Source organism: Arachis stenosperma, chromosome 10, assembly GCF_014773155.1.
Source record: "Arachis stenosperma cultivar V10309 chromosome 10, arast.V10309.gnm1.PFL2, whole genome shotgun sequence".
Classification (NCBI taxonomy): domain Eukaryota; kingdom Viridiplantae; phylum Streptophyta; class Magnoliopsida; order Fabales; family Fabaceae; genus Arachis; species Arachis stenosperma.
In genome coordinates this window covers 126,735,023-126,761,248 of record NC_080386.1, presented here as the reverse complement: position 1 = coordinate 126,761,248, position 26,226 = coordinate 126,735,023, and the positions used below count along the sequence as shown (strand labels likewise).

Genomic DNA, 26,226 nt, shown 5'->3' with positions numbered 1-26,226 from the left:
GTTGCTGCTAGGACCAGTTCCCAGAATTTGTAGCTTGTAGTAAATAGGGCCGTCAAATGGGCTAGCTCGGCTCATTTAGGTTCGGCCCATTAAGTCCATGGGTTAAATGGGTTGGACCGTTTAAACCCACTTTATTCGCGTAGTATAATTTCAGTTCAGACCATTTATGGTCAAAACTGGATGGATTAAACGGGTCAGTACGTATATCTTTTTATTTTATTTTTTGAAAAATATTTTGACAAAAAATATCACTTTTATGTCAAAAACTATTAAAAAATAATATATTTTTAGTTGATAGGTCGAATTTTCTAATCGGATCGAGAGAAATATCGATTAAAACTATTACTCTTTTGAAAAAATATAAAAAAAAATAAACAAGTCGCCCGTTTAGTTTGTGGGTTAGTCCGTTTAACTCGTTATTTTTTCGGGTTAATTGGGTTCAAGCCGTTTAACTCAAAATTTAAACAGACTTAATTTTAAAGATAAAATATGTCCATTTAAATGGATAAACAAATTGGGTCGATGGATTTAGTCTATTTTAATGACCCTAAATTAAAAAGAGTTAATAGACACAAATAAGTGAAAAGCAAACAAATAAAACCCATAAATGAATAGAAACTAAATCATGCCACCAATTTCATTATAAAGTTTTAAAACCTGGTATTTTTAACATGTGTTCATAAATCATTATCATCCCCCATCTTGTAGCAATAATTGGTAATAGTGATATTAATTAATAGTAAATATAGAACCCAATGTAAACCACAGAACTTTGACTCTTTATTAATTGGTTTAATTGGTTGGTAACAGGTGCGTCATGCGTGCTAATTGGGAATAGATTTTATCAATTTTTTTTAATTATTTGATAAAGTTTAAATTTTCACCTTATATTTTTTAAGTAGGATAAAAGAAACATATGAAAAAAATATTAAATAGTTAAACATCACATTTTACCAAACATTTGAAGAAAAAACTTGAGAAGAATTTACTCCCGGTTAATATGCTAACATAAGAAAGAGATTTAAATATATGTGCTGAAAATTGATATTTTTGGATTTTGGTCAAGTTAAGCAGGCTTTATTAAAAGAATTAAAAAGCCCAAAAGGCCCATACCCGAAAATAAAACCCTACTTTATGAGCGTCCATTTATAAACTACAAAGAAGGGAACTCGAAAGTTGAAACCCTTGCGAAGTTGAGAACTCCGAAGTGAGATCAGCGTTGCTTGAGAAGGGTTCACTTCAGCCATGGCAACCGCAAGGACGGTCAAGGATGTTTCGCCTCACGAATTCGTCAAGGCCTATGCCTCTCACCTCAAGCGTTCTGGCAAGGTACGATCTTTCTTTTTTAAATAAATAAATTCGTTCTCGTTCCCTTTTCTTAGGTTCTACATTGGTCAATTTCGTTTGTGTTGTTCGAAATTATATTTGGTAGCTGTCATTACGTTGAGTGAGTCTATTTTCTGATGAATGTTCTCAGATTCCTTTTTTGTTGTTTGTAATTCGATTGTATTTGTAAGGCTGATTGGTTTGGTGTGAATTTTGATGTAATTCAAATAATTCTATATTAGATTATTGGTAGGTTAAAGTTTGCAATTTTATGTGATTGGCTTGGAATTTAATCAATTTACACTCTAGTCTCGGTGAATGCTTTTTCTTTTGCTCTTTTGATATTTTCGTGTGTATATTGTGTTTGTGCTTGCTGTGGCACTTTGGTTAATGGCTATCGATGCCTTTCTGCGTGTTTTGTTAAATGAAGTTGTAGGTGTTAATTTAATTGTTGGTGTTGCGTTCTTTATGTGTGATTGTTTAACAGATGGAGCTGCCTGAGTGGACAGATATTGTGAAGACTGCAAAGTTTAAGGAACTGGCTCCTTATGATCCTGACTGGTATTATGTTAGATCTGGTGAGTTTACTCGTTCTAACAAAGTGGAGATTCCTTATAATTGAGCGTGAATGCTCACAGTGTCACATAATTTATTCTGTTGTTAAATGTAAATATGTACTGTTAGACTGATGGAGATCAACCTTGGTTACAGCCTCCATGGCAAGAAAGATCTATTTGAGAGGTGGTCTTGGTGTTGGTGCGTTTAAGAGGATCTATGGTGGAAGTAAGAGAAATGGAAGCCGCCCCCCACATTTCTGCCGGAGTAGCGGCAGTATTGCCAGACACATTCTGAAACAATTGCAAAAGATGGGCATTATTGAGCAGGAGTTAAAAGGGTAAGTTTTGTTGAAATGTTATATGCCGAAAACAGATCAATGCTATTGTATTCATCATTGTTTCTTGTAAAGATAGTTTGACTTATTTGTGTTTTTTGCATTGTGTAGTGGTAGAAGAATCACTTCCAATGGCCGACGGGATCTCGATCAAGTTGCTGGTCGCATTGTTGTTGCCCCTTGAGTGGTGTGTTAATGAGAATTGATGATGCTTTGCATATCATATCATCTAGGGTTTAAGTTTTCTGAATAGTAGATGGCACCAACGCAAAATTAAGTATTGAACAGCCCAATTTTCTTAGATTTTCATATTTGTTTTTCTTTATATTTATTGTTGTTTTAGTTTGGAATTTTGATCGCTAAGGTTTTGATTTAAATTAATACTTTATTTTCTAGTCATTTTGAAGGATATCGGACCAGTCTTGATTGATACTTGCCCTCTTGAAAACTAGCCTAATATTGCTTATTTATTTTTTGATAAAATATAATTAAGCACATTGTGCCCCAAACAGTACAGCATTGACATAATCACAAGTTCACAACCATTTACTAGTTTTTTGTTAATTACTAACATGTAGCAATGCGCATTGCGCGAGCCATTACTTCTGAGAGATTATTGCCTTTCTTTTTTGAGTTTTTGGTTGAAGAAACGGAGCCAAGCCCCAAATCAATTCTATACACCAGCTATAATGCATTTATGCTCAATGGGTAACTATGACCTCTAGGACAAGTGATAGTTGATACTTGATAGCTGTTCGGGTTGTTTAAATCTCATGTTTAGGTTTGATTTTTAGGTGTTTCTTGGCCAATTTTTTACCTTTTGAAAGTTAAACTCCGCAACCACAGATTAGGCGTTTACTTATGATGGATATTCAGAGATTTAGTTCCAATGATACAAAAATGAAAATATTGATCAATGGGTTTTCTTGTACTTATGTAGCAAGAAGGCTTTTTTTGGGTAATACAAAGGGGCCTAATCCCAAAGAAAACAAACACCAATAAATTGGAAAAGGTGGACAGTATGGAAATGGGAGTTCAACATTGCATATGAGGTGTTTATACTCAAAAGAGTTTTTTATCTTTCCTGGTTGCCCACGGTTTTTTCCAACCGGATAGACTAAGGACTAATCCGTCGTGAATTGGAGCTTTATTTAAGGGTCTGTCGCTGGCCAATGGGTTGCTGTTTAGGTGGATGAGTGAGCTAACTACTTGTCCAATCCAAGTTGAGTAATTTGGGATTATTAAATCGAATAAACTTGATACCACTTAGGAGCAAATATGCTCAATTTGCTCAAATTTGCTTACCAAAAAGCATCGAGTTGATTTGAATTTGATTTGGTTGGATAACAAAATAGAATAAGCTTAGTCTGATATGCCTACACGGCTACACCGATTACTTCAAATGGTGTTTTGTGGCGGGAGTGGCAGGTGCTTGCTATTTGAGCCGATTTGTGATGTTTCTAGAAAGAGTGTGTGAATTTCAGAGAGGAAGAGTGGAAGAGAAGGCTTTTGAGTTGTAGTGTGATTTACTAAATTAGTAAATATTTTTGTCCAACGAGGAAATCATTAAAAACCATCAAGACCTCCGAGGATAGGGAGCAACACCTGCCGGCACAGGCCACCAGCTATCCAAACGTCAACCATAAAATTCAGTTTTTTCTTTTATTTCTTCACAAGTAAGTAGAACATGCCATTGAGAGAGAAAGAAAAAACATTGAAAAGTATTGTACTACTCTTGCAAGTGTTTTTACCAGTTCATTTTATCACTGCTTTTGTTATGAACAGTTGAATTAACATCTTGCATAGATAATCAAGGTAAATTACACAACACTAAATTTAAAAAATTCATTTCATTTGAATGAAAAGAATATGCCTATTTTTTTTATGACAATATGTCTATTTGTCCAAGTCAATTTGCACACCCCTATCTCACTCTTTTTAATCACAGTACAAAGATCATTGCACTAACGGAGGCACAAAATGATTTTGCAACATATTGACTGGTTGTTGACTTGTTTCCCATACAAAACTGGATATTGTTCAGACTTCGGAGATAGGAAAAAAGAATGAATGGATATGTTCATTTCGCATCAATAAATTTTCAAGTCATTCCATGACAAGCACTTTATCTTCTTATGTTGTGGTATGTGAAACTTGGGTTCTCTTGGTATTGTTGGATGCTTCGTAGACCTTGGACCAAAACAAAAAAGAGAAAATTATACATATATTATTTTAAAGAAAGCAAAGGAGGTAAAAATAACGTGAATAAAATAAAATAAAATAAAAACTGTTAAAGGAACCCTATAACGTAATGTCTGTCTTCCAATGAAGCCATTAATTATGAAGCTAGAGAACTAGATCAAACCTCCTTGGTATAAAGGGTCTGTCAAAATAAGGCATTGGTTGTGCTTTCGGAATGAGTTCCTTCCTCAACCTTCTGATTTCTTCTTCTTCTTCCAACTATAATGAAGTAACGTAAAAGGCATCAGCATTTTGGGGTCCAATTCAATGGTTGGGACCAAAATTTCATACTTCTATCAAAGTTTCCATTGATCATGTTTGGGTGAAAAAATCTCAATACTGTACCTTCTGCTGTCTTTCTCTTTCCAATTTGAGTTGTTCTATCAAGCTCATCTTTTCTGCTACCTACATAATCGAACATTCAAATTCAGTCATATTTGTTCTACATTTGACATGAAGACAAGTAGTACTATGATGTGCAACAACAACAACAGTAAGAGTCTTGCCCCTATTTCAAAGTTTTGTATTCAATAAATGGCACTGGAATTTGGAAAACATTAAATTTTCATGTTTTCAATACAAACTTGTTACATGTGTAATGACACTTATCAACAAAATCCTAATAATATTAACAATAATAGCAGTAACGGCACAATATAGAAATAGATAAAAATGAAAATGCACCTGTTGATCAAATTCAGCTCGATCCACTGCTCGGACATCACTGTGAAGCTTAAGATCAATAGGCTTGGTGCTCTCTTTAACAGGAGGTTTTACCAAGCACTGCAAAAGAAGGACCAAAGGAATGCTATTACTAAGAAGCTCATCATATTCAAAGGTAGCATATAATTGGTGCTGCATTAACACCACAAGAATTTCATAACAAAAACTGAACTTACCTCTGGTTCATCTGTTGTCCATGGAAGGCCCTGTGCTATAGGAATCCTCATCTTCTGTTCTTCTGTCATTATCTCCTGCACCTTCTTCATAAATTCTTCCTTTTTCAATTCCCCCCTTTGCTGCATTAGCAATTGCATTATCAAAACAATTTATTAGTTTCTAAACTTTAAAGCAGTTTATTTTTATTTTTTTTAAAAAGTTTTAATTCTTTCACACTTCAATCAATACTTACTTCTGTTCTTAGCTTGAATGGTTTTTGGTTAGTGACTTTTGGCGGCTGCTTCTTCTTCCACCTCCTTCCTCCATAAGCACCACTCGAATCCAAGCTCTGAAGAAAAGAATGAAAAAGGAAAATTTACCATAACATAAAATCCAATTAGGTGAATCATGAACAAGTTTTTGATAATCATCATTTCATTAGTGCTTAAAATGTAAATTTTAACATAATGTAAAGTAAATCTTACATTTCTCCTACTCCTTCTACCCCCAGTAGCTGAAGTCCTACTAGACACACTGCAACAATGAACAATCAACAAATGTCAACAAACAAAACACGATGGACGAAAGCAAAAAAAAAAATCAAAATCGAACCTTCCATGGCTACTATCCCAGGAAGAAGAAACCGAGATCCTTGAGTCCAATCCAAGGTTCTCCGATGTCAAAATCAAATCAGAAGCGCAAATCAAGGAAGAACCAGAACCAGAACAAGAACCAGTAACCTCAAGTTCAGGTGCTTTGAAAGAAGGTTGCTCAAATTGCAAACCAGGCAATGCCCATTTCATCACCTTGCTCTTAATCTTGCAACTATTTGTATGACCGTTATTACCCTCTCCGTGTTCCCTCTTCTCGTTCTCCTCTTCGAATTTTTCCTCTTCCTCATTCTGATCCTTCTTCCTTGATTTTGGCATAGATAGAATCTTCTCGAAGGCCTTCACCAAATGCATCACTTTCCCGGACCCTGTTTCGGGGACACTATTTCTCGCTTCTTCCAACAACTTGTCCCTCCTTCTCTTCACATTAGAGCTTCCCTCCAATTCCAATTCGTCGATTTCATTCTTCTCCACCTCTTCCTCGTTGTCGTGGATTCGAAGGTCCTGGATTTTGAGGCTTGCTTCAATAAGCTCTTCTTCTTCATCTTCGCAATCCTTCTTCAATTCCTGTTGGCGATTTTTCAAGAACTCTTCCTGAGAAGCCCTGAGATTCTCATAGGCAACGCAGAGGCATTTGGCGCCATCATCGCCTTTCTCTTCTCTGCACTTGCAAGACGACACCGTTTTGCTGTTGTTGTTTCTCTTCGCGACGAGGAACTTACGCTGTCTGATTCGGTTCTGAGGAGATCGAACAACAACAGCGGGTGCTGCTTTTGGCTTCGGAGATTTGGACGATTTCAAAGGAAGATTAGGGTTTTGATTCTCAGAATTTTGCAATTTGAGTTGCATTAATGCGGTGGTTTTGGTTGGCGTTGCAACTACTTTTGTTGCTGCCTCTTCCATTAGATAAAAAAATAGTGAGTGTTGAGAGTGTTAGGGTTAGGGTTCTGAGAGTGAAGAATTGAATTCGAATCACAGTGAGAGTGAGATTTTAGAGTGAAGAAATGAAATGAAGTGTTTGAGGGAGAATAGGAGCATTTTTTTTTGGCTCGCTTGTATTTGTTAATTTTGTAACGGCTACTTTTCGTGGGTCTTCTGATTCGTTGATGGTGATGGTTATCATTTTTTTATATTTTTTTATTTGAAAGTCTGTTTTCACATTTTCAGCGATTTTCTTTGGACCGTTTATTCGTTGAGCGGCGCCAAGCAAGCCGTTAACGCAAATATGCCCTGAATAAAAAAAAGAAAAAAGAAAAATGAATACTCAAATACAATTATCCGTGAAATTAATAGCCAAAAACAATTAGATAAATAAAATTGTTATTTAATAAATTTTAATTATTAAATTCACATAAATAAAATTATATGTAAAATAAAATATGTTTGAAATTATTAACATTTTAAAAAAAATTAAAATTTTTTAGTGTTTAATTTATTAATTTAATCTCAACATTAAAAGATGTTTCAATTCTATTTGTATGCGTTACTTTTACCTATTGATGAATGATGATGATAATTCAGGCTAGTTTTTTTTTTAATTATTTTAATATTCAATTATTAAATTAGGTGGTGTTCTTTAAAATTGCGAGGACTACACAATTCAATAACTGAATATTAAGCCATAATTTTACTGGTATCTAAAAAAATAAACGGATAATTCAATGAGGAATAATTTTGAAACATAAATAAAATATTAGGAAACATAATTACATGTTTGCGAGTTGTGGATAATTTTAAATTATATTAGGGAAAGATTATTGCGTAATGATAGAACTAAAATTCTTTGTAAACGAGCTGCAGACAATTTTAAAATTTCTTTCGCACATTAACCAAAAACACATATTTTATTCCTTTCTTTTTTATTGACATGGAAATTAAAAACACAAGCTCTTTATAATCCAACTAGCTGATTAACAGATAGTAACAAGTTTAATTACCCGTGCAATGCACGTGATAAGATTGAAATTATAATTTTAAATTATTTTTAAAATTAATTTAAATTATAATAATTTGATTAATAAAAAAATAATATATTATGTATTGTTTGATTTTTTTTAATCTAGTGTTAATTAGATTAACTCTAAAATAGTTATTAATCGGTTTTAATAATCTACTTTTTTCAATAAATCAGACATATATACTGAATGTGATCATAAATATAATATAGTAATAGTCAAATCCACCAACAAATATATTGGCTATTATCACAATATAAAACAAATTAAATATAAAGGCTATTAGCACTTATAAATCTATAAAATTGCACTGTTTTTGATTCGTGCAAGGGTTTACTTATCAAATAAACTTAAAATATGAACAAAAAATATTTATAAAATGGACCTAGCATTACTTGAAAGAATCATGGAAAATAATCAACTTACCTTATCATCCATGAGAATCATTTCTATGTAGGTCGTCTTGTTCTTGTCAAATTTGGATGAGACTTTCCATAACCTTATAATTCTTGCCTTTATTTTTCAAACTTTTTCATTACATAATCTACCATAGATAATATTGTTAATAGAATCATAGTTAGTAGTCCTTAGGTATGAGAAATAATAAATAAAAGAAGATCTATGTATGAGGTACGAATTTTCTAGATGATAAATAATTGTAATAATTCACTATTAATCTTTATATATATATATATATATAATAATAATAATAATAATAATAATAATAATAATAATTAGCAAATATTTTCAATGGAGATACTTGCTATAATTAGATGAAATTTATGCCATTATATTTTATTAACCTTTATGATTAATTCAATAGAGATACTTACTCAATATATATTATCGACATTAATTATATGCCAATATGTTTAGGAAAGAGCCAAAAGAGGAGATATAAATATATATAATATTATTGCTATATAGGAAGCATACATAAATTGCTACATTTTTTTATTATATTATACAACTTAAAATTATAGTATCATGTTATTATTAATTCTAGATACTTGCTATAATTATATCAAATTTAATTATGACTCTAAATAAATAAAATAGATAACATTTAATATATTATTTTTTTCTTTTTACATTCAATATTTACTGTAAATTATAAAAAATAAAATAATTAATAAAAAACATGAGCAGAAAATAAAAATATTAATTAAAATTTAATTTGTTATCTAATTAATTTTGTGTCCATACAATATAACTTTACGAAAATGTTATGAATCACAACCTTTTTTATTCTATTAAAAAAAATACTATATATAGCCTTTAGTAGTACAAAAATAATAAGAATTAATTATTGATATTGATATTAATCACAATTGATTATTGATACCCTAATTTTTTTAAAAAATATATTTTACCTTTTTTAAAATATAATGCATGTACCATGTAAACCTTATTATTGTTGTTGTTGTTGTTGTTGTTGTTGTTGTTGTTATCAAATTAAATGGATCACGATTAATGTTTGCATTAACTATTTCCTAATAAAATTATTGCACTTGAATGAAAATTAGAACTATATCAATTGATATATTAGAATGATTAAAAATCGATAATTGATAAGTAATTTAATTACGCATTAAATATTGATTTGATATAATTATAATGAAGATATTTTCTTAAATTAATATAATCATTCTTTATTCATGAGCTAATTATATATATATATTATATATATATATATATATATATATATATATATATTACAGTAGTTTTTCTTAATATATATACATATACATAAATAATTATATATATATATATACATAAATAAAAAAATATATGAATTATATTTGTTAAACTCCATGTTACCGGTTATTACAAATATTTAAATCAGATAATTATTTTTTGTTATAATTATTTGTTTTATATATATAATTATTTTTTATTCAACAATCATGCAATAATTTTTTATTTTTTATATCCATATATATTCCTCAATCTCAACTCTATTATTTTTTTTCTAACAGTGATGTTTTAATTGTTATTTTCTTTTTTCACGTATCTTTCTTTTTTCTTAAATAGATGTTTTAATATTTCTTTTTTTAAATACAATTTTTTTAATAATTACATTACTAATCTAAAATATAAAATGAGAAAAAAAAGATGATACATATCCAAGAAGAAAATAAACTTAAAAATTAGAAAAAAAATATATTAAAAAATATAAAAATATATATTCAAAAAGAATAGTCGTAATATATAATTGAGTCAAAAATTTAAATTTCTCTAAAACTAATTTAATCAAATATCAATATTAGAATAAATTACTTAAATAATATTTAATCTATTCTACTCCTTAGACACATATAGATTAGAGTCATTCCCGTAACGACAACCAACTGAAACAATATCAACAACAATACCGTTATTATATAATTATCATATTATTATTATTATTTTATTATTATATTATATTATTATTATTATATTATAATCAAAATAACTAAAATATTTTTGATTGATAATTGATAAGTAGTTTAATAATGAATTAAATATTAATTTTATATAACTATAATAAATATATTTTTATAAAATAAACTTAGAAGAGAAAATAGTGCATTCGTTTTAGCAAAAAATGGATTCATGAGGAATCGACACCTCATTTTTAGTTGGGGAAAAATCCAGTTTTAGTGTATATAAATATGTATAATATTATTGTTATATATGAAGCAGGTTTATATTGCTATAATTATAGAGATTTACTATAATTATATCAATTTTAATTATGAATGTAAATAAATAAATAGAAAATAATCAAAACAATTTTTTTTCTTTTTATAGTTAAAATGACTGTAAATGTAAAAATAAAATCACTAATGATTAAAATTTGATTGAGAAATAAAACTCCATAATTTAAATTTAATTTGTTAACTAATTATTCTTATGTCCATATAATAATAATAATAATAATAATAATAATAATAATAATAATAATAATATATTATTATTATTATTATTATTATTATTATTATTATTATTATTATTATATATTGATTACAATTGTGAATATATACTGATAAAATTATTACATATAAATGAGAATTAGAATTATATCATTATATTTTATTATTATTATTATTATTATTATTATTATTATTATTATTATTATTATTATTATTATTATTATTATTATTGCATAATAGGTTATTAGTCACGTGAATTATTATTATGAAGTCATTAATTATGCTTGAAATTGATATAATTGCTATAATTGTCATATACTCTCAATCATATCGATTATATCAATTTAACTATATCAATTATATTCAAATTATTAGTCAATTATTTTAATAAAAATTCTTGCTATAATTAGGTTATTGCTATATTATTATCTTGTATCAATTGTTATAATTAATTCAATAAAGATATTTATTCAGTATATGTTATTATTATTATATGCCAATATTATAAGAATAGTTAAAAAAGTGATATATAAACATATATATATTGTTATATAAAAATAATAAAGGATATAAACTGTATTAAAAAAATAAAAGCCTATATAGGAATAACGAAAAACAAGTAATTATTTATTAGTTTTTATGGTTTTTATTACGCTTAGTGAAAATTGAGTGATCTAAAAATAAATATGGAGGTGACATGCATACGTATATTAATACAGAAAGAATTATATCAGAAGCATTTTTTATTATATCACTTATTTACTCACAGCCTTAAAGTCTTTAAAATATACAATTTTATTATCATTCAAAACACAAATTCATCTTTTATTCATTAAATATTTAGATTCAGTTAGATGAGTGTTTTAATAAAAGATAAACTATTATTATTATTATTAAAATAAATATCATTAATTGATAATTAGTTTAATAATATTAAATATTATATATTATAATAAAAATATTTTTCTAAAATAATATAATCATACATTATTCATGAGCTATTTATTATGCAATTAAAGATATTATTATAACATAATATTTACTTACTATATTTCTATTACACTTTATATATCATCAAAAATGTATGTTTCATTATTTTTCTAAATAAAATCGTTTTTATCGGTAAAGAAATTGTGTTTAGGTCAATGATTTAATATATGTTAGGTAGAGATTTTTTTCGAATATAATAAAAAATTAAAAAAATAAGGATAAAAATAAACTTAAATATATCTGACACCACTTTATTTATTAAATATTTAAAATAGCACATCCAAAAAAAATACTCATAATATTAAATTGAGGCAATAATTTAAAATTCTATAATACTAATTTAATCAAATACTAATATTAAAACAAAATTACTTAAACAATGTTGAATCTATTAGTCCTTAGTGCAAATTCAGACCATCCTCGTATTAAATAAGCTTCATCATCTGCTACCATGCAATGCGGCAAGGTAATTACTTAAACCCCTCAATGGCATTACATGCATGCAAAAGAAAACCGGTAATTTCTCAAAAAAATCACAATATGGTATAAAATTATTCTAATAATGAAAAACTTAAAATAAGAAATTTAAATATATTACGAATCGTTGAAATTCGTGGAAAAATTCCTCAATAAAAATCGAGCTCCTCCCAAGAAAGCTAACTTTAACCACATTCCATTAGATTGGTCATAATAGGTGAGTAGATCTAACCATCATCGGTAAAGTAGAGATTGCCTCTTCTTTGAACGCTTACATTCATGTAGTTGGAATCCGAATCAGTGAAGACAACTCGATGGTATTTCATGGATGTGATGCATTGTAAACGATTATGGCAAAAGACAATTGAACTGGAACATTAGACGAACAATAACTAGAGTAACAACAATAAATAAATTATCAAAAGAATAATATAATAGAATGAGTATATGAAACGCTTACATTCATGTAGTTGGAATCCGAATCAGTGAAGACAACTCGATGAGGTATTTCATGGATGTGATGCATTGTAAACGATTATGGCAAAAGACAATTGAACTGGAACATTAGACGATAACAATAACTTAGAGTAACAACAATAAATAAATTATCAAAAGAAAAATAATAATAGAATGAGTATATGAAAAAATATGAAAAATTATAAATTGTACCTTAAAAGAATCAACTTCAATAAAAAACGAAGAAGAATCAACTTCAATAAAAAACGAAGAATACATTATTATTCTATGAAGTAGTAAAAAAATACTAAATATAAAATTATGAACTGACTCTCAAATTTAGATTCATGTACGACAGGAAAATACTATTTATAGACCTTAGTAAAACAAATATAAATATGTAAATTAATTACTATTAAGGCAATTTTTTATTATGTACAGCAATTACGCATTATAATTGATAAGTAGTTTAATAGTGCATTAAATATTGATTTGATATAATTATAATGAAGATATGTTCTTAAATTAGTATAATTATATATTATTCATTAAATATTAAATATAATATAATAATAATATAATTATAATAAATAATTTAGAATAGATGAAAAATTTCATTCGTTTTGGAGGGAAAACGAACTCACGAGAGAGCGACACGTCACCCTTATTAGCTGGGGGAAAAACCAGTTTTAGTATATTAAGTAGATATGTTTATTAACTTTCACCAACACTTTTAGCTAGGGCTTAGGGGTGATAATGAGTAGGGTAGGATAGGATTTGAAGTCTTACTCGCGGATTGAGATTTTTATATAAACTCAATCCTACTCTACCTGCAAGTTGAGAATATCCCAATTCTAATTCTACTCGTTTTTAATTCGCGGGTACCCGACTCTACCCGCGGGTTACAACAAAGATGTTAAATTATTATATAACTTCATGATAATTTAAAATAGAACTGAATTTTATGTTAAAAAAATATTAAATTATCAATTAATGATCTTTTTTTAGTGACTAAGGATCTTTTACATTTAGTGAGAGTTCTTTGGTTCAACATTTACTTAAAACATATTTTTATATAAATATATAACATATACATGTATAGGGTGCGGGTAGGTCGGGTAGAGTTGATACTCAACCCGCACCATACCCGACCCGCATGAGAACCCAACCCGCACCCTACCCTACCCGCTGCGAATCAAGTTTACAACCCTATCCGATCGGGTGGGATTAGGTTGAATATCCGCGAGTAGGATACATGTTGCTACCCCTACTTTTAGCTATTAATTCAATTTGTTTAAATTAATAATTAATAATATATTTTTAATATACACTTTTAAATATTATTGACTAAACTGTCATTAAAATAATAAGTTTTTTTCTTAAATAAATGGTCTTAATTCAATTTTTAAAAAGATTAATTTTTTTAAAAAGGTATTTTAAAAGATAAATCCTCGTATTTATAGTAGATGTTCAACTATAGAATACCTCTATTTCCCAAAATAAATTACAATATTTTACAGACGACTAATATTATATATCTAAGTTTTTTTAACTAAATTCAATTAAATTAAACAATAAGACTTGAAATAATGTTAATTATAATTAATTTTTATTATATTAGACCAACTTAATTGAACTTAATTAGCAAAAAAAATTAAGTGTGTAATATTATTCTTTGTGAGTAGTGCTAAATAACCAAAAAATAGTGTATAATATATATATAGCACAGAATAAATGTCAATCACATGATAAGCGAGTGGAGTACACCTTGTTTATCAATAACATACTTATCACTCAACCTTCTTCTCCGTGCCTGTAGTAATTAATTTCATTTCCAAAATTCATTTCCGTTTTTTCTAAATCAAATTCCTAACATCTCTCATCTACATTTATGTCTATTAAAATGTAATTTGATTAACCTCCAAAAACACTATCAAATTAACTCGAGTGAAAGATCAAGATTTTTATCCCCATTTTATTTGAACCATAAGTCCACAACCGAGAAAAATGAACTGACGCAGAGATGAGAAAACACAGCAGCTTCGTCATCAGAGCATTGCATAGCCTTGTTTCCGACTCCTATAGGTATGTTATCTAGTTTTATGTTTCGATTAATTGGCATATTGGGACTCTATTATCAGTTCTTGCATGTGGCTGGATTTGATGTTAACGATGAAAGTTTTGGTCTTTATCTCACGTTGATGGGTTTGAAAAAAGGAAAAAGCTTGCAAAGATGGCATTTTGGGAGTGGAAATGAAAGGAAGGCACCAAAAAAGATTTTTTTTATAAGCAGCCATGATTTTTATGGGGTGTTACTGTTCTCCTATTTTTTATCTATTCAACCGTAATTTGATTTGCTATTTTGCGTGCTTGGTATTGTGCTTTCTTTCAAGTTATTAATTGCTCCATATTTCGAAGGTCTCCATTGGAAAAGCCAAGCATCGCATAGTCTTGTTTCTGACTCCTATATGTATGTTATCTAGTTTTATGTTTTGATTAATTGGTATATTGGAGCTCCATTATTAGTTGTTGCTTGTGGCTGGGTTCAATGTTAACGATGAAAGTTTTGGTCTTTATCTCCCATTAATGGGTTTGGGAGAAGGGAAAAGCTTGCAAAGATGGCGTTTTGGGAGTGCAGATAAAGGAAAGGCATAAAAAATATTTTTTTTTCATTTTATAAGCAGCCATGATTTTTCTGGGGTGTTACGCTTTTCCTGATTTTTCATCTGTTCAACTGTGGTTTGATTTGCTATTTTGCGTGCTTGATGTTGTGCGTTCTTTCAAATTATTAATAATGTGACAATTGTAAAGTAGCTATTTCATTCAAAATGCCTTCATACTTCGAAGGTCTCCACTGAAAAAGCTGTGTTTATGTCTCTAGATGATAAAGTTGAGGCAAAGGAACAGAACGAAATCGCTTTCATTCTAGCTGCTTAGGTACCTTTTCTTTTTTTTTCTTTGTCAATTCCACTGGGACAGAAAAAAATATGAATAAAGTAATTTTTTCATGTTTGTCACCTAGATTATGTATTTTTTAATAGTTAACTGATAATGGTAGTTAACTATAGTAGGAGTACATAAGGAGTACTTAAGGTTAGTGGCAAAGTATTTTTTGTCAGGTTTTTGTTTTTATTCATGTTAAAAAAATCCTTCTATATACGAATGCAATATGGATGTTATGTCTTGATATTTTTTTTAATGTGAATTGCTTTATCCTTATAAAAGGTTGCGTTAAAATTTTGCATAAATTATTACACATTTCTACATAATTGGTGTCTTAAGATCATACATACATATATGACTATTTAAATAATGGTATATAGGTAAACAAATTAATTCACTCAATTTTGATTAGTTACTTTAGTAAAATGATTACGAGAATGATGGATACATAGTAAATAATCATGAGTTTTGTATTGAACTAACTTAATTAGTGTGGTTATCACAACAATCAATAAAGAATGGGATACGAGGGAGGATTATAAATTCATATGCAATCTCTTGATATCATACTTTTGTTCAAAGTTATTTGCAAGCAAAGTTATCATTTCAGGTGGGTATTGAATTTAAACTCTCAGAAAGTTAGACATGTAAATGGTATTTTAGGGGGCTATTGTAATAGTTTAATGATAGAGCAAGATATGTTTCAATCATAGATGTTATACTAAGCAAAGTTGTTAGCGTAGCTATGCTATTGATAAACATGTTGGTATGTTATGATTAATTTAAGTGAGTTATTTAAATATATATAGCAGTTGCTCGTGAACAGGTGTTTAAAAAACAAGAAGTAGGCATGACTCATACCAGAAACAAAAAAGAGACACATAAGAATAACATTTCCAAAAGAGGATCACAAAAAATAAAATTGGTGGACCAAAAAAGGTACATTGAATAGTTAGCAGTGAATTAACTATAAACCCGCGTTGTTGTGTTTTAATAGTAAATGTTAAAACTGACATTCTCCTTTGTTGTCACTTCGTACTGATTATGAATGTTTGTGTAGAAAACAATGGTATCTAGGTGCTCGCCATGTTGCGTGGTTTCAGTTATGAAGTAATTAGGTTAATACGCGGGCAGAGAGAAAATAATGGAGGTGGAGAACATGAGATTTAGCTGGCTGCAATATGTGCTTGAATGGGCTGTCAACTAAGATATGATGGTGGCATTAGTATCATCATATAGTCGGGATGGAAAGTCTTTGATCGTCGGAACAAGAAAAATTCTCATATCAGTTCAATCCATTGCACGGTGTTTTATGCTATCGAACCATGTCAATCAATCTCCCAAAAATAGGGAGAAAAGAAAAAAAATTATACACAATAATCTTGTTAAGTATATATTTTTGGTAAAATTAGCCATTAAAGATTTGGACTGCATTGACTCATTTTTGTGTTTGGCAGGGAATAGTTTCAAAATTCCAGAAACACCAACAGAGTACCGACTTTTTAACAGCTTTACAGGAAAAACACAAGTAGATTTGAAAAGGGATATTATCACATACTCGATGCACTCCGATAATGATAGAATCAACTTCCGGAGACAGTTCATCATGTTGATAGCGAAGCGTTTATTCTTAACCTCGCCGAAGGCCACCGTTTCAGGCATATATATACGGGCTGCCAATGATGTATCGAACCCAAGAAAGATATATTGTGCGAGGTACATTTATGATTTTCTAATTGAGGGAGTTTTGAGGTTTCAGGATGTAGAGAAAAAAACAGTGAATGAATATATGTTCGTATTACTAATGAGTCGTATATCCATAAATCTTTGATTTGTTGTTTGTTATTCTATAGTATACCTTGTTTATAGCAATTACTATAACTTTCAGATTATATATCTCTATGCTAACAAGAATGGAGATTTAAGAATATATAATGGGAGAGAACCATGGATCAGAGACTGGTCGCTTGCTTATCTGAAGAAGATGGATGAAGAGGAAAGCAAATTTCACTCGGTGAGGCATATGATAGATACATAATCTTTTAATAGTGATAAGTGTGAAAGATATGTTAATCAGACCATTTCTAATAAGCTCTAATGAAAATAAAACTTATACGTTGTCCACTGTAGGGGCTTCTAAATTTAATTGGAAAGATGTTTGGGATACCGAAAAAGCACAACCGTGTATCCAAGAGAGGATGCATTAGGAAAAAAAGAAAGTCTAATAAAAAGACTCGTAAAGAAGCTCTTACGACAGATGAAACTGAGATCGACATACCGGCTAGTCATGCATCACCTGCTAAATTTGATGAACATCTTTCCAAAAAAAGGCAATTCAATAATTTTTCAGTTATAGTATAAAATTTTATTGCTCTAACCTGCGTTTTTTTAATAATATTCTAGTATAAATATTTTTTAGTTTTTGCGTCTTTTTAATCGTATATAAAATTTTACCATATTTAAAGTAACTAGTATTAGAATTACTTAAATCTTTATTTAATTGAAATAATGCTAATCAAACTGTTATCATGTTGCACATTAAAACCAAAGCAGCTTAGTAAAGGGTTTTTAGCTATGCATATAAGGGAGAGGACACATGATTTTCAAAGTTATTATTTTATGATGTGAATGTTAAAACACAAAAGGATGTATTTAAATGTGTAAGGTCTATTGCGATGCTCAAGATAAGTAGCTCCAACATTTTTTTAAAGATGGATCTACAAGTTACAGCATCAATATCACACTTCTAAAAAAGACGCAAAAGCTAACAAATATTTATACTAGAATACTATTAAAAAGGCGCAGGTTAGAGCAATAAAATTTTATACTATAACTTAAAAATCATTGAATTGCCTTTTTTAAGGAAGGATGTTCATCAAATTTAGCAGGTGATGCATGACCAACTGGTATGTCGGTCTCAGTTTCATCTACCGTGGGAGCTTCTTTACGAGTCTTTTTACTAGACTTTCTTTTTTTCCTAATGCATCCTCTTTTGGATATACGGTTGTGCTTTTTTGGTATCCCAAACATCTTTTCAATTATATTTAGAAGCCCCTACAGTGGACAAAGTATAAGTTTTATTTTTATTAGAGCTTAATAGAAATGGTCTGATTAACATATCTTTCACACTTTTCACTATTAAAAGATTATATATCTATCATATGCCTCACCGAGTGAGATGTGCTTTCCTCTTCATCCATCTTCTTTAGATAAGCAAGCGACTAGTCTCTGATTCACGGTTCTCTGCCATTATATCTTCCTAAATCTCCATTCTTATTAGCATGGAGATATATAATCTGAAAGTTATAGTAATTGCTATAAACAAGGTATACTATAGAATAACAAACAACAAATCAAAGGTTTATGGATATACGGCTCACCACTAATACGAACATACATTCATTCACTGTCTTTTTCTCTACATCCTAAACCTCAGAACTCCCTCAATTAAAAAAAATCATAAATGTACCTCACCCAATATATCTTCCTTGGGTTCGATATATCAATAGTAGCCCGTATATGTATGCCTGAAACGGTGGCCTTCGGCGAGGTTAAGAACAAACGTTTCACTATCAACATGATGAACTGTCTCCAGAAGTTGATTCTATCGTCATCGGAGTGCATCAAGCATGTGATAACATCCCTTTTTAAATCTGCTTGTGTCTTTCCTGTGAAGCTGTTAAAAAGTTGGTGCTCTGCTAGTGTTTCTGAAATTTTGAAACTATTCCCTACCAAACACAAAAATAAGTCAATGCAGTCTAAATCTTTAATGGCTAATTTTACCGAAAACATATACTCAACGATAAAAAACATATACTCAACAAGATTATTGTGTATCATTTTTTTCTTTTCTTTCTATTTTATTCGGGAGATTGCTTGACATGGTTCGATATTCCAAAACACCGCGCAATGGATTGAACTGATATGAGAATTTTTCTTGTTCCGACAATCAAAGACTTCCCATCCCGACTATATGATGATATTAAAGCCACCATCATATCTTGGTTGACAACCCATTCATGCACATATTGCAGCCAGCCAAATTCTATGTTCTCCACCTTCATTATTTTCTCTATGTCCGCGTCTAAATCTAATTGCTTCATAACTGAAGCCACGCAACATGGCGAGCACCTAGATACCAGTGTTTTCTACACAAACATTCATAATCAGCACAAAGTGACAACGAAGAAGAATGTCAGTTTTAACATTTACTATTAAAACACAAAAACCCGAATTTATAGTTAATTCACCGCTAACCATTCAACGTACCTTTTTTAGTCCACCAATTTTTTTTTGCGGTCCTCTTTCAGGAGTGTTATTCTTATATGTCTCTTTTTTACTCCTGGTACGTGCCATCCATGCCTACTTCTTATTTTTTGAACACCTGTTCACGAGCAACTGCTATATATACTTAAATATCCCACTTAAATTAATCATAACATACCAATATGTTTATCAATAGCATAGCTACACTAACAACTTTACTTAGTATAACATCTATAATTAAAACATATCTTGCTCTATCATTAAACTATCACAATAGCTTCCCAAAATACCATTTACATGTCCAACTTTTTGAGAGTTTACTACTAATCTCTAAAAAATTTTAAATTTGATACCCGCCTAAACTAACAATTTTGCTTGTAAATAACTTTGAACAAAAGTATGATATCAAGAGATTGCATATGAAATTATGATCCTCTCTCATATTCTATTTTTTATTCTTACCGTGATTGTTGTGATAACCACACTAATTAGGTTAGTTCAATGCAAAAATTATGATTATTTATAATATATCCATCATTCTCATAATCATTTCACTAAAGTAACTAATCAAAATTGAGTGAATTAATTTGTTTACATATATACCATTATTTAAATAGTCATATATGTATATATGTTTAGTTCTTAACAGACACCAATTATGTAAGAATATGTACTAATTTATGCAAAATTTCAACGCAATATTTTATAAAGATAAAGTAATTCATACAAATATCAAGGCATAACATCTATATTGCATCCGTATTTAGAAGGATTTTTTTTAACATGAATAAAAAACAGAAACCTAAAAAAAATACTTTGCCACTGACCTTAAGTACTCCTTATGTACTCCCACTATAGTTAACTACTATTATCAGTCAACTATTAAAAAATATATAATCTAAGTGACAGAGATAAAAAATACTTTATTCATATATTTTCTTTCTCATAGTAGAATTGACAAAGAAAAAAAGGAAAGGTACCTGAAGTTGCTAGAATGAAAGCGATTTCGCTCTTACTCTATTCCTTTGCCTCAACTTTATTACCTAGATAGACAAACACAACTTTTTCGGTGAAAACCTTCGAAGTATGGAGACAACTTGAATGAAATGGCTACTTTACATTTGACACATTGTTAATAACTTGAAAGAAAGCACAACACTAAGTACGCAAAATAGCAAATCAAACTACGGTTGAATAGATAAAAAATTAGGAGAACTGTAACACCCAAAAAAATCATGGCTACTTATAAAAATGAAAAAAAAAAAACCCTTTTTCTATGCCTTTCCTTCATCTCCACTCCCAAAACGCCATCTTTGCAAGATTTTTTCAGACCCATCAACGTGAGATAAAGACGAAAACTTTCATAGTTAACATCGAATCCAGCCACATGCAACAACTGATAATGGAGCCCCAATATGCCAATTAATCGAAACATGAAATTAGATAATATATCTATAGGAGTCGGAGACAAGGCTATGCGATGCTCGGCTTTTTCAGTGGAGACCTTCAAAATATGGAGGCAACTTGAACGAAATGGCTACTTTATATTTGTCATATTATTAATAACTTGAAAAAAAAGCAAAACACGCAAAATAGCAAATCAAACCACGGTTGAATAGATAAAAAATCAGGGAACCATAACATCTCAGAAAAATCATGGCTGATTATAAAAACGAAGAAAAAAAATTCTTTTTTGATGTCTTCCCTTCATCTTCACCCCCAAAACGTCATCTTTGCAAGCTTTTCCCTTTTCTCAAATCCAACAACGTGAGATAAAGACTAAAATTTTCTTCGTTAACATCGAAGCCACATGCAACTAATAATGGGCCCTAATATACCAATCAATCGAAACATGAAACTATATAACATACCTATAGAAGTTGTAGACAAGTTTATGCGATGCTCCGATGATGAAGCTGTTGGTTTCTTCCTCTCTGCGTCTTCGTTTTTCTCTGTCGTGGGTCGTGGGTTTATGGTTAGAATGAAATGGGAGAGAAAAGTCGATCTTTCACTCCAGTTAATTTGATAGTGTTTTTGGATGTAAATGTAGATGAGAGATGTTAGGGATTTGATTTAGAAGAAACTGAATTGAATTTTAGGAATGAAATTAATTACTACAGGTATGGAGAAAAAGGTTGAGTGATAAGTATGTTATTGATAAGAAGGTGTACTCCACTCGCTTATCATGAGATTGTCATTTATTCAGTGCTATATATATATATATATACTTAATATACTAAAACTGGGTTTTTCCCCAACTAATAAAAGTGAGGTGTCACTTTCTCGTGAATCCATTTTTCCTCCAAAATGAATACATTTAATGAATGATGCATGATTATACTAATTTAGGAAAATATTTTTATTATAATTATATAAAATTAATATTTAATGCATTATTAAACTATTTATCAATTATTAAACAAAAATATTTTTAATTATTTTAATGAATAATACATAATTATACTAATTTAGAAAAATATCTTTATTATCTACTTAATATACTAAAACTGGGTTTTCCCCCAACTACTAAAGGTGACGTGTCGATCTCTCATGCCTCCGTTTTCCCTCCAAAACGAATAAATTTTTTTTCTATTCTAAATTATTTTATTATAATTATATTATAATTAATACTAAATAAATAATATATAATAATACTAATTTGGCAACATATCCTCATTATAATTATATCAAATCAATATTTAATGCACTATTAAACTACTTATCAATTATCAATTAAAAATATTTTTAATAATTTTAATGATAATAATAATATCAATAATAGTAATAATAATAATAATAAATATTTGTTACCCAATTCACGTATATCAAATAATTTTTTTAAATTATTTTATAAAAAATATCTTTAATATAATTATATTATAATTAATATTAATGAATAATATAATTATACTAATTTAGAAACATATCTTCATTATAATTGTATCAAATCAAAATTTAATGCATTATTAAAAAATTACCTTAATAATAGATAATTTACATATTTATTTTTGTTTTACTAAAGTCTATATATAGTGTTTTCCTGTGGTACATGAATCTAAATTTGAGAGTCAATTCATAATTTTATATTTAGTGTTTTTTTTTACTACTTCATAGAATAAGAATGTATTCTTCGTTTTTTATTGAAGTTGATCCGATCCTTTTAAGGTTCAATTTATAATTTTTTATAATATTTTTTTATATACTCATTCTATTATATTATTCTTTTGATAATTTTTTATTTGTTGTTACTCTAAGTTATTCTTATCGTCTAATGTTCCAGTTCGATTGTCTTTTGCCACAATCATTTACAATGCATCACATCCATAAAATACCTCATCGAGTTGTCTTCACTGATTCGGGTTCCAACTATATGGATGTAAGCGTTCAAAGAAGAGGCAATAGTCTCTACTTTACCGAAGGATGTAAGCGTTCAGTTTTGCTAAATTCATGACAAATTCAGATATGCAATTTCAACGATTGGTAATATATTTAAATTTTCTTAGTTTAAGATGTTCATTATTAGAATAATTTTTTAACATTTTAATTTTTTTCAGAAATTACCAGCTTTCTTTTGCATGTATGCAATGTCATTGAGGGAAATAAGAGTTAGTTTGGTTTCTCGGTGTGGCAATTCTATACCTTGCCGCATTGCATGGATAGCGGATGATGAAGCTTATCTAACAAGAGGATGGTCTGATTTTGCACGAATTCTAAATATTAAAACTTACGATGTTATTTCAGTTGGTTGTTGTTATAAGAATGATTCTATACTATATGTGAATAAGGATTAAAATAGGTTCAATATTGTTTAGGTAATTTGGTTTTCCTATTAGTATTTGATTAAATTATAATTATAGAATTTTAAATTATTTTCTCAATTTATATATTACGATTATTTTTTGTGGATGTGCTATTTTTAAATAATTTAATAAAATGAAGTAGTGTAAGATATTATTAACTTTATTTTTATCCTTTATTTCTTTATTTGTATTTTCATTATATTTTACAAAAAATGAACCTACACATATATTAAATCGTTGACCTAAAGATAATTTATTTGTCAATAAAAACAGATTTTATTTATAATTGGAATAAAATTTATTTACCAATAATCGGTGGATAAAATTAAAATTACACCGTGTCATATAATTATAATTGATTAATTGGTATAAAATGAAATTATACCCGTGCCATGAGTAATATCTAAATAATTATATCTTAATAAAATATAATTTGAAATAATTTATAAACAATTATCTTAACAAAAATAATTATTTAATAATTGATTTAAAAATCAATGCAAAAAATAATTATTAATAATAGTATTATTAACTGGGTAAATAATATAATTTTAAATTATTACTTGAATATAAATAATATATGAAAATCTATTGAGTAAATTAATGATTTTGCACCTTAATAATTTGATAATTATTATTTAATTAACCAGTTAATTGAATTAGTAATAACAATTTCCAATTTCAAATTTTGTATATTAAGAAGTTATTAAAAACTGGGTAATAACGATTTACACAGAAAAATCATTGATAAATTCAATTAACTATATAGAAGATAATATACTAACAGTTTTAGTACATTATTTATGGCAAGCGAAATTATTTCCTCATATTTTCTATTAAAATTGAAATTAGTAATAGTTTAAAAAAAGGTTTATTAATAAAATTACTAATAGTCACATTTTTATACACAAGATATATGTTTTCTATATATTATTTAAAAAATATAATGAAACATGAATAATGAATGAGTATGTTATTTCTTCGACTAGCTAATTAATGCAAAATCGAGTACCTTTTTTTATTCGATTGAGGTCATATTCTATTTGGTGAAAGTTTTAATCACCTTAATTAAATCCTGTCTTTGTGCCTTAACTTATACAAGTAGTAATATGTTACATATTATTTGGTATATCTAAGTAGTTATTTTTCATAGTGGAGATGTAAAAAATCATATTAAGGTTTATTTCCAAATAATTAGTGGATGAATAATAGTAGATTATATTATTTTGGGAAAGTATTTTTATTATAATTATATCAAATCAATATTTAATTATGATAAAATATGTTAATTATAATTATATCATAGAATTATAATTACGATATTTATGTTATATATTTTAATCATTTATGTACGTAAATAATTAGAAATCAATCAAATTAAATTATCACAGTAAATAATATGTTGTATATTATTACGAAAAATAATCCGTAGATAAAATTAAAATTACACCCGTGTCATATAATTATAATTGATTAATTGGTATAAAATGAAATTATACCCGTGTCATGAGTAATAATCTAAATAATTATATCTTAACAAAATATAATTTGAAATAATTTATAAACAATTATCTTAACAAAAATAATTATTTAATAATTGATTTAAAAATCAATGCAAAATATAATTTTTAATAATAGTATTATTAACTGGGTAAATAATATAATTTTAAATTATTACTTGAAATATAAATAATATATGAAAATCAATTGAGTAAATCAATGATTTTGTACCTTAATAATTTGACAATTATTACTCAATTAACTGGGTAATTGAATTAGTAATAACAATTTCCAATTTCAAATTTTGTATATTAAGTAATTATTAAAAATTGGGTAATAACGATTTACACGGGAAAATCATTGATAAATTCAATTAATCATAAAGAAGATAATATACTAACAGTTTTTAGTATATTATTTATGACAAGGAAAATTATTTCCTCAAATTAAATTTTATATAATTATAGTAAGTCTTTATAATTAAAGCAATATAAAACTGCTTCATATATAGCAATAATATTATACATATTTATATATCTCTTCTTTTATCTCTTTTTTAAAATATTGACATATAATTAATGTAGAAAATATAATATTAAACTGTTTTGTTATGCATATATATGAATTTATATAATAACCCGTATAATTTATACGTATGGCATAATACATATGTCAAAAAAAGATTCCATAATTTTTGAAAACCACTGTTTTGTTATATGAAATTGAAATTGAAATTAAATAATTTCTATTTATATAATTTTTTTTATTAGTATCAAGTATTTTCATTAAAAATTCATATCGTTTGTAATTAGTATATATATATATATATATATATATATATAAGTCGTAATAGTCAATTGTTTCAATTATTTTGACGTTAATGCTCTTGCGAATGAACTAAGTGGGTATTTAAAAAGGCTAACTAATGAGCAGAAATTTGCATACGATCAAATAATTGGTGCTGTTAGCGGTAAT

At 28.2% G+C, this 26,226-nt stretch overlaps 2 protein-coding genes across 2 annotated transcripts; one reads left to right on the top strand and one right to left on the bottom strand.

The window, feature by feature from the left end:
* The first annotated feature begins 1,159 nt into the window (after positions 1-1,159).
* Positions 1,160-2,617, top strand: LOC130955839 (40S ribosomal protein S19-1). The gene is made up of 4 exons (XM_057882818.1): positions 1,160-1,329; positions 1,814-1,904; positions 2,038-2,221; positions 2,330-2,617. Exons 1-4 carry the CDS (start codon positions 1,246-1,248, stop codon positions 2,400-2,402), a joined length of 432 nt encoding a protein of 143 aa, XP_057738801.1. The 5' UTR covers positions 1,160-1,245; the 3' UTR covers positions 2,403-2,617.
* A 1,478-nt stretch (positions 2,618-4,095) lies between these two features.
* LOC130956552 (microtubule-destabilizing protein 60) lies at positions 4,096-6,893 on the bottom strand. Its single transcript, XM_057883600.1, has 8 exons — positions 5,951-6,893; positions 5,824-5,872; positions 5,592-5,687; positions 5,359-5,478; positions 5,144-5,242; positions 4,805-4,864; positions 4,584-4,678; positions 4,096-4,408 (listed from the first exon to the last, which is right to left on the bottom strand). The coding sequence occupies exons 1-8, from the start codon at positions 6,850-6,852 to the stop codon at positions 4,309-4,311; spliced, it is 1,521 nt and encodes a 506-aa protein (XP_057739583.1). The 5' UTR covers positions 6,853-6,893; the 3' UTR covers positions 4,096-4,308.
* Positions 6,894-26,226: the final 19,333 nt, after the last annotated feature.

Bases quoted from the DNA above. Each gene is read 5' to 3' on its own strand.
- LOC130956552 (XM_057883600.1), bottom strand. From the start codon at position 6,852: ATGGAAGAGGCAGCAACAAAAGTAGTTGCAACGCCAACCAAAACCACC. The intron at 5,873-5,950 runs GTTCGATTTTGA...TCATTGTTGCAG, and splicing joins TGGGATAGTAGCCATGGAAG to TGTGTCTAGTAGGACTTCAG. The intron at 5,243-5,358 runs GTAAGTTCAGTT...CTTCTTTTGCAG, and splicing joins GGACAACAGATGAACCAGAG to TGCTTGGTAAAACCTCCTGT.
- LOC130955839 (XM_057882818.1), top strand. From the start codon at position 1,246: ATGGCAACCGCAAGGACGGTCAAGGATGTTTCGCCTCACGAATTCGTC. The intron at 1,905-2,037 runs GTGAGTTTACTC...CCTTGGTTACAG, and splicing joins CTGGTATTATGTTAGATCTG to CCTCCATGGCAAGAAAGATC. The intron at 2,222-2,329 runs GTAAGTTTTGTT...TGCATTGTGTAG, and splicing joins ATTGAGCAGGAGTTAAAAGG to TGGTAGAAGAATCACTTCCA.